Here is a 17,078-nt window from a genome sequence, read left to right on the forward strand (position 1 = left end):
ATTTGTGTCAATTTATATTCAGGCTTAGGACATATTATTTATCCACCAACAAGGTGAATATGAGTCCAGCAGATGTTTTACATTATTATAAACTAACACAAGATTCACCAATATTACTCGATTTTCCCCAACATCTGGACGGTGTGCTGCATGGGACGGACATCTGTTTAAAATTGTGCCAGTCGTTTCTGTGAAAAATGGTATTTCAGAGCTGAGCCTCCTGCCAGAATAGACACGGATTCAGAGTAATTTCCTCTTCACTGTCTCCCTGCTTTTGTGAGGTGACAGTTTTTGAAGCGACGGGAGGAATCTCCTGCAGGAAGAAAAAAATTACAGATATATATATATATAGATACTAAAGAGCAAAAAACGCAAAAACATTTATAAAAAATAAATATTCGGAATAGTTTTCAAGCCCTTTGTTCCTCCGCTCCTCAACTAGAGCCCATTTTGCTTGATAGATCCACGAACCTTCAGTCTGTATCTGGGAACTTTTCCACTTGTGTGAAGTGTCTGTTTGCCGACTGTTAAACTGTGTGTTTCTTTCACACTGAACCATAAATGAAGAGTAAATAAAGCAGGGTAAATGATGCGCAGTCCACACAAAGGTGCGAAGGAAACTACAAACCAAACTGTCCAAACAAAGAGGCCCATTCAGATACCTGCCTCTTCCCCTAAAGCTCTGAGGGTCAGTCACACAACATTGAACATTGTAATTGTTGATACACTTTTAAATAATCCTGCATCATTTGTTACCACTAACAAAATGTTGAATTGCAAAGATGTCACCAAGCACCACCTATTTCATGTATCTATTGCAGATGAAGAAATACATTTCTATTTGCCCCTTTCTGCTGTTGCTGGGCACTAACACTAGAAATGGCTGTGTTTTTGTGGGAAAGTGAAGGAAAGGCCAAAGAGATTCTGCAGGATGGGGTAAATATTATTAATTCTGTCTCGGACAAGCCTCGAGGGGGTATGAAAAATGGAACATTTCATTCAAGTCCCAGAGCGAGCCGTCTGCAAGACACAGGAGGCAGTTGAGCATGAATTCAAGAAGTACACCGAGGCGCTGCAAGACATAAGCAGGGGGTCAGGGTGTGGACCGCAACTGAAGCTGTGGCTGGGATTTTTAATGAGTGACCGCGGTGAGGCAAGGAGGAGGTCCATTGTGTCCAGAGTCTGCAGCGTCTTAGCTGGCTGCAGCCGCGGCCACGCACATGGCAGTGAACTGGGCCTGAGCTTTGATGCACAGATGGAGAACGAAAAAGGAGAGGGTGAAAAAAAAAATACAACTGTTAAGGGATTAAAGAGACAAAAACTTGAGTTTGTTTGAGAAAGGATAGAAATGGGACAGACGAGGGGATGATGAAAAGAAAAAGGAGGTGTGTGTGTGAGAGATAGAGAAAAAGAGAGAGAGAGAGAGAGAGAGACTCACCAAATCATATTAGCAGCCACTCCAGTCCTCCACCCCTTTGTGCAGAGCTGCCAGCCTGGAGTTGGGGTGGGATATGCAAATGCAGGCCATCGGTCCGCCTGCCCCTTCGCAGGCAGCAGAGCAGCACGCTGCTTCTTCTTGCACACACACCCTCACTCATGCAGAGGAGGGCCGAGCCTAGTCAGCAGGTCTCACACAAGCATGTGTGTGTGTATATGGAGCTGAAACTTTCCTAGAGGCACGCTCTCGCACACTTTCTCTTCCCTCCTTCTCTCCTCTGTCCTGCTCTCCTCTCTCTCCTTTCCCCTCCTCCTGCACACCTTTGTGTTGTTTTCCTTGCCCCTCTTCCTCCCCTCTCCCCTCCCTCTTCAGCCCTCACTTAGTTTTCCCCTCTGCTCTGCCCCGTGCACTCAGAGTGTGGTTAGTGTGCGAGCGTTGCAGGGCGAGATGCTGCTGATGCTCCGGCTGTCCGGGCTCCATGTCACCTACAGGGCCCAGTGAAGAAGACAAGACTGCAGGTGTGCCGGGGAGCTTCAACACAACAACCTGAGGAACCTTACAAGCTGTCGCTTTTTACCCTGTTCTCCTCATCACCAGTTGCATTTTAGGAAAAAACAATGAGGACCGAGTTGTGTCAACTGGCTGCCCAGTGCTTCCTCTTAGGAGTGCTGCTCTCTGTGGTGGACAGTAAAGGAACCTTCTATGGAGGCCATGTCAACCCTTTCTATGGAAACAGATACAACCTGTTCAAGGCTGGACTCAACCCTCACCATTTACCAAACAAGCCAATGACCCGTCACAAGTAAGTTCTCCGTTTTGGCCGTGTCACAGGAGCTAGTGCACGTTTGATTTCCCTCCCCGTGCTTCAGGGAAAACAGCTAGATCTCGAGTGCTTTGCGAGCCGGACCCACCTCGTACTGTATTCCCCCCGAGGAACACATGTCACCGGTGAGTTGTAGAAATATGGTTTCAGTTAGGGCACCGGCTCGGTATCAGATCCCTGAATTGACTCTGTGTTCCTCTCTTACTCACCATCAGCCCTTTTCTGTGGTTCACACCTAAAACCATCTGTGGCTGGGGATAAACATTATACAGCAACAATGACATTATGAAAACAAAGCCGTCATTATGGTCTTAATGGTGCAGAAGGGGTCGGGGGGTTGCTGAGTTGATGACAAGGATATTGATCCCTCGCAGCCGCTGTGTGTTTGTGTGTGTGCGTGGTGAGGAGGGGGCTCGATTAGAAGCAAGTCGTGCAGCGCGGCTGCCAGAAGGGAGTGGTAACACTAATCCTCTGTCGATTCAATTGAATTTTCAGTGAGATTACTGTTGAAAACTTTTTCTTTCTCCACTCAACTCTTCCAATATCAACACCAAGGATCTCCTGTTTCGGATCACTGGTCTGTGATGTGTGTACACACACTGGACTGATATTGACGGGACGGTCAAACCTACACGAATAGAGTGGAATAACAATCCCTATGATGTGCATGAAATTTAAAAGTCATGAAGCCCGGGAGATGAAACTGAGCCCTGTGGATATATATTTTGCCTGGATGGCTGATATTTGGCCTGCGGGGCTCTCTCGGGTTTTCCGTCCCTTTCCCTCTCGTCTCTTTTGCTTGGCTTCCCCTGAGAGCTGTTATGTCTTTGGACAGCTCCCCAGTGACCTGCTGCTTCACTCAAACTGCCTGAGAAGACTGTTGATCGCACAGCCCCGTTGAGACTGCCGTTCACAATCACCTTCAGGGAAGAGAATCTTCAGCAACCCTGACTGCACATTCAGTTTTCTCCTTTAACTCGATCATCTGCATTCATCCTTCATCCTTCCTATTCCTTGATTTCAGGCATATTATTATGTGCACTGTTTAGCCCCCTCTCCCAGCCCTGCTTCACTTTTTCCACAGGGAAAAGTGAAAGCAGTTACTTATTACATATTGATTAACTCACTATAGCTCTGTCAAATGGACCATTAAACAATGAGACAGCCTCATGTCACTTAGTCTATAGCTGTGCATCAATTCAGGGGCCGCATCCTTCGGACCGTCGCCTAGCAACAAAGTGACGGACAAAAAAGCTCCTAATTTTTTTTTTTTTTAACTTGTGTACCATTAGCCGTTCGGTTTTACATTTTAAAAATAATTCTTTTAACGTTTTCGCTTTGCTTTTTGCCGCCATAACCTCTTTGAAAAACAGTTTGTCACAGAAGCGCAGGGATATGTTGGGCCAGGAAGGATCCAACTGGTGGAGGGAGCTTGTGTTGCTCGGGGGTGGAAGGACATATTTGTCAAGAGCAGCCTCTAAATTGGAACAGTCTAGTGGCACCGCTGTGACACAATCAGTCTTCAACTGCAGCCTCGGAAGGATGTGGCCCCCGAACATAGCTTATATTATAACACGTAAAGAAACTAAATTATACATTGTATATCATTGGGAATCGACCATCACCAGCGTGCTTGATGTTCGGATGCTTCATGTCAGAGGTCTCGTCCTCATCCTCGTCCTCATCCTCGTCCACCACGTCCAATACACATAGCTCCTCATGCATGTTGGCAGCGTACGACAGTGGCATGTTAACTTTTCCACAGTGGCACCAAAGAGGTTTATTTACGTCAGACACGCTTGAATCCTGCGGATCGATCAGTTTGAAGAGGGACAGATGGTCAGTAACTTCTTGTTGCTGGTAGCCGGTGACGTTTTGTGTCCATGTGTCCTGCCTGTGTTTATACGAGAGCTGTTGAACCACCTTGGACACAGTGGGCCCCGGGGACCTGTCAGTGTCAGACCACCACGACAGATATATGAGCTCAGGTGTTGTCGGCCTGACGGGTCAGTGGAAATAGAGACTTAAAAATAACACACGTGCCAAGTGTGTGTGAAAGTGTCTGTGCGAGTGTGTATCGGTCTATATGTGCGTCTGTGAAGAGTTTCACTGCTTGTAAATGCCTCCTCTCGTTTCTGACTGACCACACTGTCACATGGACAAAACTCACCTCTGTTTAGAAAGTGAGGGATATAAAAAAAATAAAAATTCTCAGCTGTTGAGGTGCCAAAGACTTTTTTCTTTTTCCTTTAGGTTGAATTATTATCTGTGTTTTGGCAGCAAAGCGAGTGATTTGATTTCACAGTCATTCCTTTCATTCAATACAGCCACTCTCTGCTGTTAAAGGAATCTAGAGCCTCTATTCACAGACTGTCACATCTTAGAGTACCAGTGCACAGTTGAAATACTGCACTTTATTACACTGTGCATCAGGTGGCTTAGAGAGCTCAGATTTCCTGAAGTGTGTTTTAGTCTGTTACTGACATCTTCATCTTCAAGGGCAAATTATATAATTCAATATTCTGTGCAACACTTTCACAAAACCAGTGAGAGCAGCACAAAGGTAAAGAGCGAGTGTGCTTTGCATCTCAAAAAATTGCACAATAACATGTGAAACATAACCTCAGCACCATATACCCTTGGATTGGCTGTAGTATTTAAATCAATTAGGGTCCCAGCAGATGCCTCATGACTTCCCTGATCAGATTAGAGACATATCTGTGGGCTTGGCGATGATGTATGAGACAGAGATCAGGGGAGAAAGGTCAGTGAGTCAGTAGAGGTCAGAGGTCACGGCTTGCCGTTGTAAGTTTGTGTTGAGTGTCCAGTGGAGGACAAGAATGGAGCCAGTCTCCTGCCAAGGGTCACAGAGGCTGGGCAGTAAACTCCCAAGCTCCCCGCCAACAGCAAATATTTCTGTAACACACTGGTTTCACTGACCTTTTCGGCAAAGATTCTTTCTATGGTTACGCAGTTAATGTGGATCTATTTTGATTTTTGTTACCTCTGCAGAGGAGGATATGTTCTGATTGTGTGTTGATTGGTTTGATTGGAAGCAAGGTTACGCAAAACAACTAGATGGTAAAACTTTGGTATGGATCCGAATTGCAAGAGAGGGCGTATTTTGACATTTGCACAGATTTTTACAGAGAATGGTTCAAGGACCTCGATGAAAAAAACAAGCAAACTAAGGGGATTGATCTTTATAAGTGTGTGCAAGTGTGTGCAGCTTGATTGAATTTACGGGAACTATTGGGCCTTGGCAGAGGTGCGTGCTCTGCTTAGCTCCATTTTAGTTTGTAGGTTGGATTTTCAGCAAGATTATTGAACAGATTTCCACAAAACTTGGTGCATGAATGGGGGCATGAGCCAAGAAAACACGTCGTAGAATTCGATGAAGATCTTTAAAAAAAGGGGGCGGATACAGAATTTTCTTTTTTTTCAATATTGGATGGATCTTGATGAAAAAAATAATGCATATTTAGAGGACTGATGTTTGTGAGCGTGAGAGTGTGTGCGATTTGGAAAAATCCAGATTGAACAAATTTAAATGTGGTTTCTTGAGGGTATGCACTGTACTGAGTGCACTAGTTTCTACCAACTTGCCTGGTGTAGCTGTCTTTCTTTTCTAAACAGCACTCTAGTATTTTCCAGTGACTCCTGCTACAGCTTTCACGAAGCTACATTGTTTTGCTGAGCAGCTACAGCACCTTAATAAAGCATCACCACACATTGCTACCGGTTGTTATGTGTTATTGCTTTTGGTTTCACCCACAACTCTAACAAATCTATTTCAAAACCCTTTCTTTCAAAAAAATACAGAGAACTATTCTCACTAAAGAAGATTATGTGCTTTGGGAAATGCCTGAGGATAAGTCATCGGTGTGTTTTTTCACTACCGGTGTTTGAGCTGCTTACTGTGTTCCAAGAGAAAAAATTCGAGAGGGCGAAACTTCATGGAGAATGAAGCAGCAACGACCAATACAGCGAGATCTTGTGTTGGTCTTATTTCAATGTCTAAAATTATGAATATGAACTTGTCAGAATGAATAATGAAGTGTCTATAACACATGACTGCATTGCTGTTAGGATTAGAGACCAACAGCCAAACTTTAAGCACATGTCAAAGTAATGCGCTGCCTTTAAGCTATAGTAATCAGAGCTGGCTTGAATCTGAGTAACACATCTTTCCTTTAACCCTAATCAGTAGCCACAAGAGCAACGTCAATCACCTCTGCACCATGGGGCCCTTAAGTCCGGCCAGAAATAGGACTCATTAAAAGCATATATGGAAAGAGATGGGCCCTGGAGGGGGAGTTGTTGGCCCATAGATCAGGTCCGCTGCAGCCGTAAATCTATCAGAGGCAACAGCAGTGGCCTGAGTTCAAACAGTCAGAGACCCTGCAGGTGAGTGTGTGGTTAGCAGGGAGGAAGGGGGACCCCCCCTCTAGTGCCGCAGTGTCAAAACAAGCGAGGCGATGGTTGTAGAAGTGGCAGGAGGACGACCGTGGTGCGTTCAGGCAACACGAGAGGCTTCGGTGGAAAATAAAAAGGTGGAAGGAAAAAAGAGAATATTAGAAGCAAAGGCAAGAGCAGGACTGGTATGCTTGGATAATTAAACAGAGATTACCTGCCGCTTTCGAGGAAGGTTATGAAAAAAGCAGAGCATGGAAAGGTGAATTGTTTTGGTCCCAGCAGAGGGTGGAGGTCAAGTAGCAATAATATTTGCAGAAAAGGCTCCACGTGAGAATCTGAGATGGGAATTCTGCTTCCCCCCTGGGAGGCCGGGAAGCGATTTAGAAACTGTAATATTATACTGGAAATATTTACAGTGGGCCCAGACATGGCAGTCCGAAAAATGACACGGCCCAGTGACAGAAAAAAGACAATATTTTGGTGTGAAGGGCGGCGGGGGGGGCATGTTAGGAGAGAGAGAGAGGCAAGAGAAGTAGTAAGTGTAACTTTCCTGAAAGGAGGTGAAGGCTGTTTTGATTTTCATTATAGGGGGGGGAGAGTGAGGTCAGGTGATGGTGGAAGGTGCACAAGAGAGTTTAAGAATTGGCGGCGGGTCAGTTGGGGTTGGGTGGTTCACTGAGGGTGTGGATGAACTGTTGACACATTGTTTTTTAGATCTTGGGTGTTTTCTTTCTGGTTTTGGTGTGATAGAGCTTCTACGTTTCTCATAACACACAAAAGAAAATGTGAAACATCATCAGGAACATTTCAAATATGGCAGCTTTAAGAAAGATGGAGTACATGAGACTCTGGCAGGGATTCGTTCATATGGGTGTTCAAGGCCTTGTTTAGTTTTAAACTGCTAATGAGACAAGCTAAATGTAATCACATTACATACATTAGGTACAGTTCAATTAAAGGAAGCATTGTGTGGTGGCTGTGGCTCAGGGGATAGAGAGGGTCGCCCACTAACCAGAAGGATTGGTGGTTCGATCCCAGCACCTGGAAGTGTCCTCGGGCAAAATACTGAACCTCAAATTGCTGCCTACTGGTGTGTGATATATTGAAGGGAATGTGTGTGTGAATGTGACTTATACCCTAAAGTGGTTGGAGTGGCCCATTAGACCTAAGAAGTGCTACATAAATACATTCCGCTTACTAAGCAGCAGGATTGGATGCTAGTAGTGTGGATCTTGGAATGGTGAAGTTGGTCATTTGGTGAATTGCATTTGGTTTGCACCACAAATATCTTACAAACTACTGGAAGGATCGTGGTTGTGGCTGCCTGACGATTCAAACCAATGACTTTGACGATGCTGACGCAGTGAGGAAACCTTTTTTGGTTCATTGTGAAAAGTCTGTTAACTATGAAATGTATGTCCTCCTCAGGATGAATAACTTTCATGATACCTGTTTGTCTCATCAAATGCCGTCATCAGCTCAAAATTTGTATCTATCCTATTCTTTGTAATAATAATAAATAATTATTATAAACTTTATTGATATTAAATAAATTACCTAATTACCTCCGCCAAGGCCTCTGCGTTTGTTATTTACCAACATTACACAAAAACTACAGCATAGATTACTTCATAAATTGGTGAAAGGATGCAGTTTGGGTCAGGAAACAACCCATACAATTTGGCTGTAGTTCCACATCAGGGGGCAGATCCAGGCATTTAGTTTTTCCACTTTCTTTAATTTAGCAAAATATGGCATCTTTTCTTTAGAGAGTTCTGTGTCAATCTTGATTTAAAAAATCAAACATATTTAGAGGGTGTGAACATTTTGATGCTGATTCCTAATTAAAATCTGCATCCAGTGAATTTAAATGTGTTTATATAACTGGATTGTTGAGCCTTGGTGGACATATGTGCTCTACTGATTTCATTCTATTTGGCAAATGTTAGCGTGCTAGAGCTCTTAACTGAGATGGTGACCACAGTTAACCTACTTCACCTCACCGTGAACAGGTTAGCATGGAGACATAAGTATTTAACTGGGCCAAAGTGCAGCCGTGCAGAGCCGCGAGCATGTCTGCAGACTTTCTTAGGATTTATTGACTTCCTATTCCTCTGACCTTCATCACTATTCCACCTCCAGGTCACTGAGATCCTCTGACCAGATGCTCTGCTCTGTCCCACAGGCACAGTTAGAGTTTTCTTATAAGTGACTGCGTTATTCCGTGTGGCCAACACCTCCCCTCTGTCACCCACGAGCGATAAAACAAACATCAGAAAGTATTAATAATGCACAATGCCCCCCTCTCTCCTCTCCATATTCTCCATATCCCACATCATACTGGATCAAGGCTTCTCATCCTTGCACGTGTCCAGACTGGGGATCCTCCCACACCAGCAGCTTAAACAAAGTTCTCACCTACCCTGCTGCAGCTGGTCCTGGTTGAGACAATAACAAACTCTAACATATGTCCACTTGCCGATAAAACTTGTGAAATCCTCATCCTGCAGAGCTGTGTGGCCTCCGTGGATGTAAAATAAAAGGGCCTTGAGCTTCGCTGTGAATGCGAAATATGCTCATGTGTATGTCTGCAGAGCTAAGACACGATATCCATATCTCTGGAGCTGAAACTCAACATTGCTCTTGTAAAAATCTGTTTATACGCAGCTGAGGAGGTGACCTGCTGCTGCTCTCGCCGACACCGCAGCGCAGAGGGACAGGATTTATCTCAGCGCTCAGCTTTGATTCTCGTAACGCCAGAGCCCCTCTGTCTGTAAGACTCACAATCCCAAATGACATTGACAGATCTGTGAAAACAGCCTGAGCGCAGACGGGGAGGGGAGCAGAAACAGAGACCTATAAACAGAGGAAAGGTGGTTCCTGCACTTTTTTGCTATTATGAGTCTTGGGGTCATTGGCTCCCCCCAGATGTGCACCTGACAAACAAACGGGTGAACATGGTCACTGACGGCTCTGTGCGTGAGAAGGATCACACACCTCCTGCGCTGTATTCCCAAACATACTCACTGAGTCTGCTCTCGATCAGCTGTCACAAATCCTTGTCTGCCTATAGAAGCTTTTCTCACTCTCACATACACAAAAACAAGTCATAAAGCTCCTTATTTCTCTCAATAAATCTGTCTTCATGAGGAGAGAACCACTAAAAACAATTTCGATTTAATAACATAACACTTAAAGCACTGAAGTGCTGAGAGTTTCTGGTTGGCAGTGCAGCCAGTTGCCAGGCGCCCCTGTGAAAGACTGATTACATCAGTTCCCTGCAACGACAATTTTGTGAGAACCCCCTTAAATTCTATGACCGGCTCTGTGCAGGAGCCTGCAACGGCACCATCGCTGGAAACCCCCTAACGAGGCCTCATGCCTTTTGCTTTTTGCCAAACGCTTCATAATTTTACAGGGTTGGTTGAAATTTTCAAAAAATGCGTGTGTATGAAGTGGTGGTGGGGAATTGCCCTGAAACTTTACTGCTTTACAATTTTTTATGCATGTGCACATTATGATTTTGGTTTTGTTCTCCCTTGGGTCCCTTTTGCCCGGGGCCCCCAAAGTCCCTTGAAACGCACCTGGACAGATCACTTTTTCCAGAATCCAGGAATATCAATCTCCACTACCACATGAATGTGTTATTGTACAAATATATTTGTGTCTGACATCCAACATGTCATTTATTTTGGTGCCAAAAGGCTGAAAAAATAATAATTAGGAGTTGTAAGGAGTTTTTCATGGTAAGGAAATATGGCAGAAATGGTGATGCAGCCATATTTGTTTGTTTTTATTCTCTTTAAGTGTTTTTATACACTTATAAACCACATGATACATTAAATCAATGTTTTCCAGCCACATGTTTTTTTGTTCACACTTTTGCAGCGACCAGTAAATTGCCCGTGCGAGTTTAAAGTGCTCCCATCTCACCACATCAGTTCAGGTCTTAACCGCCACTTCCTCCACAACGCATGACCTGGCAGCATGTTGTCAGGCGAGTATGAAAGGAGCTCTGTCATTCTGACTCCTTGCCCTTTTCCCTCCCCAGCTATTAACATATGTCAACACAGGGAGAGCGGTGACACCAACGCAGTCAGCGGTTTGCAGAAAGCGGCAGCAGTGGTTTCTCACAGACTTCGACAGGCTGTGCTGTTTGTTATCCCTCTGAACCTGTTAACTTGGCATGCGGACCCTGCTCAGCTCCCGTGTCCCTCCCTGCTCCTCCAAACACTTGTATTTGTCCCGAAACAGCTGTGGAGTAACATGAAGTACTGCATGTGTTGCTAAATGCTCCCTGCTGAACGTAAGAAATGCTTCACATGTGAGCCCAAAGAGCCCAGATCATCGTTTCCTGTGTTGCGCGGGGGCCAGGGGAACATTTAGCAGTTGCTATAGCTGCACTGGCAGTGGAGCGAGAGCTGAGAAGAGGTCCAGCTCCGCCATGATGCAACAACTGTTAGAAGTAGTTACAGAGAAGTTATTATGTGCTGGATTCTGGACACATGTGAAAACAGTCCCAGGAAGGTGTCTTGCTGCTGAGTTACCACTTTTAAATAAAACAAAACAAAAGACAGAGGAAAAGCTCCGGGCAAACATCTTTGTTTTCCTTGTTGTGCGAGTTTTTTTAAAGGATAAAAAACAAAAACAACATTTTTATTCAACCATATGTAACAAAAAGCTCCTGTGAAACTCATAGACTGTAAATAAAGATGGGCGACGAGTTTCATCAGTGTGATAGGTCTACCTAAATTGACAGAAACCATCTTTGAGAAAAATAAAGTTGTACAATTACTTTTTACATTGGTCCTATCCATCTATCTATCGTCTATCCATCTATCTATCTGTCTGTCTGTCCATCTATTTATCTATCTATATATATCTTTGTGATGTGCAAATGTAATCTAATTGAATCCACTGAGTTTGACTGATTTACAGTAAACACACTAATGATAAATTAGATTGGGACTGTGGTGTTTTCATACCAGATATACAGATATTATCTGATTGATTTACCTCCAATGTCCCTCTGCTGTCCCCATAGAAACCACTGTGCCTACGTGGTCCAGAAGAACATCACATGCACCATGCAGGATGGAGTGTCCACCTACGTGAAGGCCGAGTACACCACCAAGTGCATCTGGGGTCAGAAGTGTCCTGTTGTCGTGTAAGTTTTTTTTTTCATGCTAACAAAACAACATAATGTGAAACAAACCTTTTTACAATTCAGTCTGAAGTGCAACGAGTTTGACTCTGAGGATTTAAATGTATATTTATCACCTAACATTCAGCAAACTGTGACATTGAAGAGCATACTCTATGCAAATGCTGCCCTCTAGTGTTCACATGGTGAGCTGTTCTAAGATTGATGTGGAGGTCCTCTGTTGCAAGGACAATGCAAAGAATATTTATATAAAAATTAACAACGAGCATCATTTATCTTTCAGCACATTTAGAACATTTAAAGGCTCTGGCAAATTTATTTATTATTATTATGTAATAATATGTCATATTCTTGTTGTTCATGCCAAACTAAAAAAATATTCCAAATAATAAATGTATCATAAAAACTGTGGTCTAAAATAACACTTTAAATGTATATACTGTACTTTTACAGTATGTGGTTTTATAAATCTTGTTAATGTCAAAAGCGCCCACACAGGGGAAATCAAAAGAGAAGACTTTTTTCCTCACTGTGTGTGTGTGTGTGTGTGTGTGTGTGTGTGTGTGTGTGTGTGTGTGTGTGTGTGTGTGTGTGTGTGTGTGTGTGTGTGTGTGTGTACGTTCACAATTGAAATCCAGCTTATAGGAGATAACACTGAAGTGTGGTGCTGACCCTGGTTCAATCCTCTGATGCCACATCATTCACACTACACTATATTTAATCTCCTAATCTCCCTCTAATCTGTGTTTAATCCCATAGAGAAAAAAATCCCTTTATTTCTGCCCAGCACCTCTCATCTCTCCGTCCTATGTCCTGGGGATGTAATCTTAATTAACAGAACAAATGCAGCTTTTCTGACAGACCCTGATGTGATAGTTGTATTAAAACCTAAACCTCTGACAGTAAACAAGGCATTTCTCCTGTTTCCCTCAGGTACAGGACTTTCTACAAGCCAAAGTACAAGGTGGGTTTCAAATCCGTGACCGAGCTGGAGTGGAGGTGTTGTCCCGGCTACTCTGGAGAGCAGTGCTACGATGGACCCACATCATCGCCCGACGCCATGATACCACCTTTCAAGGGTGCTGGTTTGCCCCATCGTCCAGGGGTGAAGGGTTTCCCTCATGGGCCGAGACCTCCCGTGGACAAGAGACCTGGAGGAGGCCAGTTGGAGCCAGGCAAACCTTTTCCTGGTGTGCCTGACCACAGACCAATACCAACAGGACAACTGCCTGGTGGAGGCGGAACACCAAACTATGGTAAGAACAGACTGATTTATTGTTAAGCCCAAGGGTTTAAACTCCCACAATTGTTGTCTGTGTGCAATGCTCGTGCATCTTTGTGCTTATCTGAGCGAGCATGTACAGAATTTAAAACTAAGCAATAGCAAAAATAAATCCTCTTTTCTCCTTTTTTTCATCTCTGGAAATAAAGGAAACAGATTTGGGATTTCTGGTGTGACTGGTGAACGTTTGGATCGTATGGAGGAGGACCTGCGTCGCCTCACCCAGGGTCTGGACACGCTCAATGGGGTGGTGGCCGGCCTTGAGGAGCGGCTGAGCACATCCCTCCGAGAAGATACCAAGAAGATCCTGGTGTCTCTGCTGCCCAGCGGTCACCGCCTGCCTGACTCCCCCGTGGGATTTGGGGTGATCCCCGATGGGACCCCTGATGGACTGGAGGGAGGAGAAGGCTTCCCTGGAGTTGGAGACTTGGCAGGGAGAGTGACAGAAGTGAGCGACGAGCTGCGAGCCAAGGCTCACATCTTAGAGGAGATTCAGGTACTGTGACACCATGATGAGGCAAAGATCAAATGAATGTGTCTGTCCAGCTTGATCGAATCAGGCCTCAGTCTTCTCTCCCCTTCCTTAATTAAATGCTTCTTTCCGTCTGGTCTGGGTCTTTAGGGGATGGTCCTGGGGCATGATGGCCAGCTGAAGAGGCTGCTGGACGGGGCTAGAGGAAGTCCCATCCCGGGACCCGGCTCCAACGCTTACCTTGATGAGATCGTTGACACCAAGATGGCTGGCGTGCGGGCTGAGATCCTGGACGGCTTCGAGAGTCGTCTGAGCGGTCTGGAGAACCACTGCAACAGGAAGATCGGGGAGGTGCAGGAGCAGTGCCACCTGGAGCACATGGACGGACAGGAGCAGATGCAGCAGAATCTGGACGGAAGAGAGACGGGGATCAGGGAGGAGTTGGGCACCTTGCAGGCTCAGATCCAGGGTCTAACTCTGACGGAGAGCTGCTGTGGACAGGTAGGATGTGGATGAGATTGTGATTTGACCAACATGAAGTAAAAACATCCCATCTGTCAAGTGAACAGCACTGACATACATCTACTGACGGGATTTACTGTAGATGCAGCTGTTTAAATTTAGAGGCAGGAGAACTTTTTCCCTGTTTCTAGTCTTTATTATTCAATCAATCAGATCTTATTTGTACTGCACTTCTTACACAAACAATGAAACGAGTACTTTACAGAATAAAAGCAAAAACTATAATAAAAAAACACCCACACAGCAAAGCAATAATAACAGGAAGTGAAGTCTCGTAAATTTGCAAAGAGGAAACACCGAAGGCAGGTAAATAAAGAAAGATAAAATGATAAAGATAAAATAAAAAAATACTTAAGAAATATGAAATACAGAAAACACTACTATTGTCTACCTTTGTCAGGGCAGAAATGTGTCTTTGCTTACATGTGCAAAAAGTGCCATAAAAGGTATATGAAAAACACATTTTATCACGACACTGTGATCATGTCTGACTTTTTTTTTGTTTACCAATGAACCAACACCTTCTTGATGTCTGCAGGTAAACAGTCTGTCCAAGCGGGTGCTGCTCTTGGAGGAGTCAGTGAAAGGTCTGACTGAGTCTCAGCGTCAGCTCCAGACTGCCCTCACTGACCAGAGCATCCACGTGGAGACGCTGATCGAGACGCGCCTGGTGGACATAGAGGGTCGTCTGAACACCACAGACGGTGGACCTGAGGGAGCTGGGGGGCTCCCTGGTGGTCTGGATGGCTTCAAGACCATGCTGGAGGACAAGCTGAAGACCCTGGAGGAGAGGGTGTTCGTGGCCGTGGAGGAGCTGAGCAATGCCACAGCCCCTGCTCTCCTGGAGGGCCAGGTGGTCCCAGCGCTGGAGACGGAGATCGAGTCTGTGAGGAGGAGAGTGGAGGGAGACCTGGACGGCATTCAGAAGCAGCTGATAGACCTGGAGCTCCTCTGCACCTCCTCCTGCTCGCCCTCCACCCCGCCAGCAGGGGGTGTCAGCATCACCGAGGTGGAGGAGGATTGTGAGGGGATGGAGAAAAAGATGACAGGCCGCCTGGACTCCCAATCCAACCAGCTGAACCGCCTGAACAACACCATTCAGAACCTGCTCTTCAGGATTGCACAGGAGGACTCAGAGGGCATGGTCCAGGGCGAGATCACCCTGCTGAAGGTCAACATCAACTCGGTGAACCGCACGCTGAAGGGCCTGAAGGACTCTATTAGCTTCATTGCAAGTGAAGTGGGCCACGCCAACTCCACCTGGGAGCAGAGAGAGCACCACATAGTCAACCAGGTCCAGGGGATCACCAAACTTGTGGGCCACCAGGCCTCCATCCTGGGGGCCGGGGAGAGGCGGCTGGCCCAGCTGAAGGGAGAACTGGTGACTTTGAAGAGGCGGCTGTCCGGGGAGCTGCAGGGCTGCAGGAGCACGGCGATAGAAGTGCAGAGAGAGGTGAAGGACTTTGACAGCAGGGTGAGCCAGGTGGAGGGCCAGTGCAGCAGCCTGGGAGAGCTGGCGGAGCAGCTGGAGAGGATCAGGGCGGAGCTGGAGAAACACTCGGACTCGTACCTGGCTGAGGTCAATGGGACCCTGGCCGTCCATTCAGAACAGCTAGCTGAGCTGAAAGGAGAGGTCAAAGACTGGGTGGCCAAGGAGGCAGCAAACCAAAAAGAAGACCAGTAGCATCTGAGCTACAGATTATTATTATTATTTTCTTTTGTTTTTTTTACAAGGAGACTTAATGTGTGCTTCTCGTTAGGCTGATTCTCTCTTGTCGTTTTCAAATCCCATCTGCGCAGCTGCAAATGAACTGAACCGGTGAAAGACATTTCCCATAAGCCCCCCCCAGCCCAGTGCCTCCAGATGTCCTGGGTATTTAGTTTAGCGAAGTGAGGAGGAGCAGACGCAGAATTACAAAGACACACATATGGTTGTATAGCTGGGCAATATTGTCCCTTGAGATTTTATTCAATAGGGCATTTGTTTTTTCTCAGATCATGATTGTTTCGTTTTTTCATATTTTACCTTTTTTCTTAAATTATATGAAGTGACTGCATTGATATGATGTAAACTGTTTGTATTAGAGAATTAATAGCAGAACAAAGTGAATGATATGGGACTGATACGCTGCTACGGGTTTCTGCTGACCAGCACATCCAACATCCTCTGTGCGGACTCTTGTCTGGCCCTTTTTCAAGAATACTGTATCAACTTGGTGCTATTTACATTTTTTTTGTAAACTCCACTTTTACACATGTTTAAAAATGGTATACGTGTTTCTGTTTTGACAGTTTTGACAGTTTTGTTTCCTGCCTCATTTCTCCACGTTTCAGAGAAGTTCCATAATTCACCATTGGGGGACAGTGACGAAACGTTACATGGCATGGTAGATGGAAAAGAAATAAAATCTAAAACCCTCGAGGGCTGTGTGTAGATTGACGGCTTAATATGTACTTTTCCAAATGTTATATGGGTTGTGGATTATGTTCTGTTTAATTCAATACAACTTTATTTATCGCTGTAAATAACTGACTGTCAGTAAATGTGGAGTTTATTGTGGAGAGAGTTATTATTGTTTATCAGCAATCGCACATTTCTTTGTGTTTTTTTTTTTTATTGTCAAATTTAGCTCATCCGTAGCATTTTTTTGGTGCCAACAAATACAATAAATAGAAAAATAAAGAAAATGTTAATCACAAATCTAAAACAATCTAGATATGGTCAATCGATGAGCAAATATTATGATAAATTGGAAATGCATGAAATAATAAACCACTAAAAATAACAAAAAATACAATTACAAAAACTATCATCTATGAAGAGCTGAGAAGAGCCAAGCAGGAAGTTGATATGGTGTCATTCTGTGTTTGTTTGTTTGTTTGTCAGCGTCTCTGTTAGTTGGCAGGATTTTGATAAAACACTCGACAGACATCACTTGTAGGAGGAACAACTTCAATTTT

The 17,078-nt window shown here is 44.8% G+C and overlaps 1 protein-coding gene across 1 annotated transcript; it reads left to right on the forward strand.

Annotated features, from left to right (window-relative positions):
- Positions 1 to 1,563: 1,563 nt before the first annotated feature.
- On the forward strand, positions 1,564 to 16,677 carry LOC118110787 (EMILIN-3). The gene is made up of 6 exons (XM_035158851.2): positions 1,564 to 2,240; positions 11,722 to 11,844; positions 12,775 to 13,097; positions 13,273 to 13,619; positions 13,746 to 14,096; positions 14,656 to 16,677. The coding sequence occupies exons 1-6, from the start codon at positions 2,056 to 2,058 to the stop codon at positions 15,799 to 15,801; spliced, it is 2,475 nt and encodes an 824-aa protein (XP_035014742.1). The 5' UTR covers positions 1,564 to 2,055; the 3' UTR covers positions 15,802 to 16,677.
- The last annotated feature ends 401 nt before the right edge of the window (positions 16,678 to 17,078 follow it).

The sequence above is a fragment of the Hippoglossus stenolepis genome, chromosome 6 (genome assembly GCF_022539355.2).
Source record: "Hippoglossus stenolepis isolate QCI-W04-F060 chromosome 6, HSTE1.2, whole genome shotgun sequence".
Taxonomy (NCBI): Eukaryota; Metazoa; Chordata; class Actinopteri; order Pleuronectiformes; family Pleuronectidae; genus Hippoglossus; species Hippoglossus stenolepis.

What these genes read in the sequence shown, in the direction of transcription:
- LOC118110787 (XM_035158851.2), top strand. Translation starts at nt 2,056, where the DNA reads ATGAGGACCGAGTTGTGTCAACTGGCTGCCCAGTGCTTCCTCTTAGGA. An exon ending in ACATCTTAGAGGAGATTCAG is followed by an intron (nt 13,620 to 13,745) that starts GTACTGTGACAC and finishes CTGGGTCTTTAG; the next exon opens with GGGATGGTCCTGGGGCATGA. An exon ending in CGGAGAGCTGCTGTGGACAG is followed by an intron (nt 14,097 to 14,655) that starts GTAGGATGTGGA and finishes TGATGTCTGCAG; the next exon opens with GTAAACAGTCTGTCCAAGCG.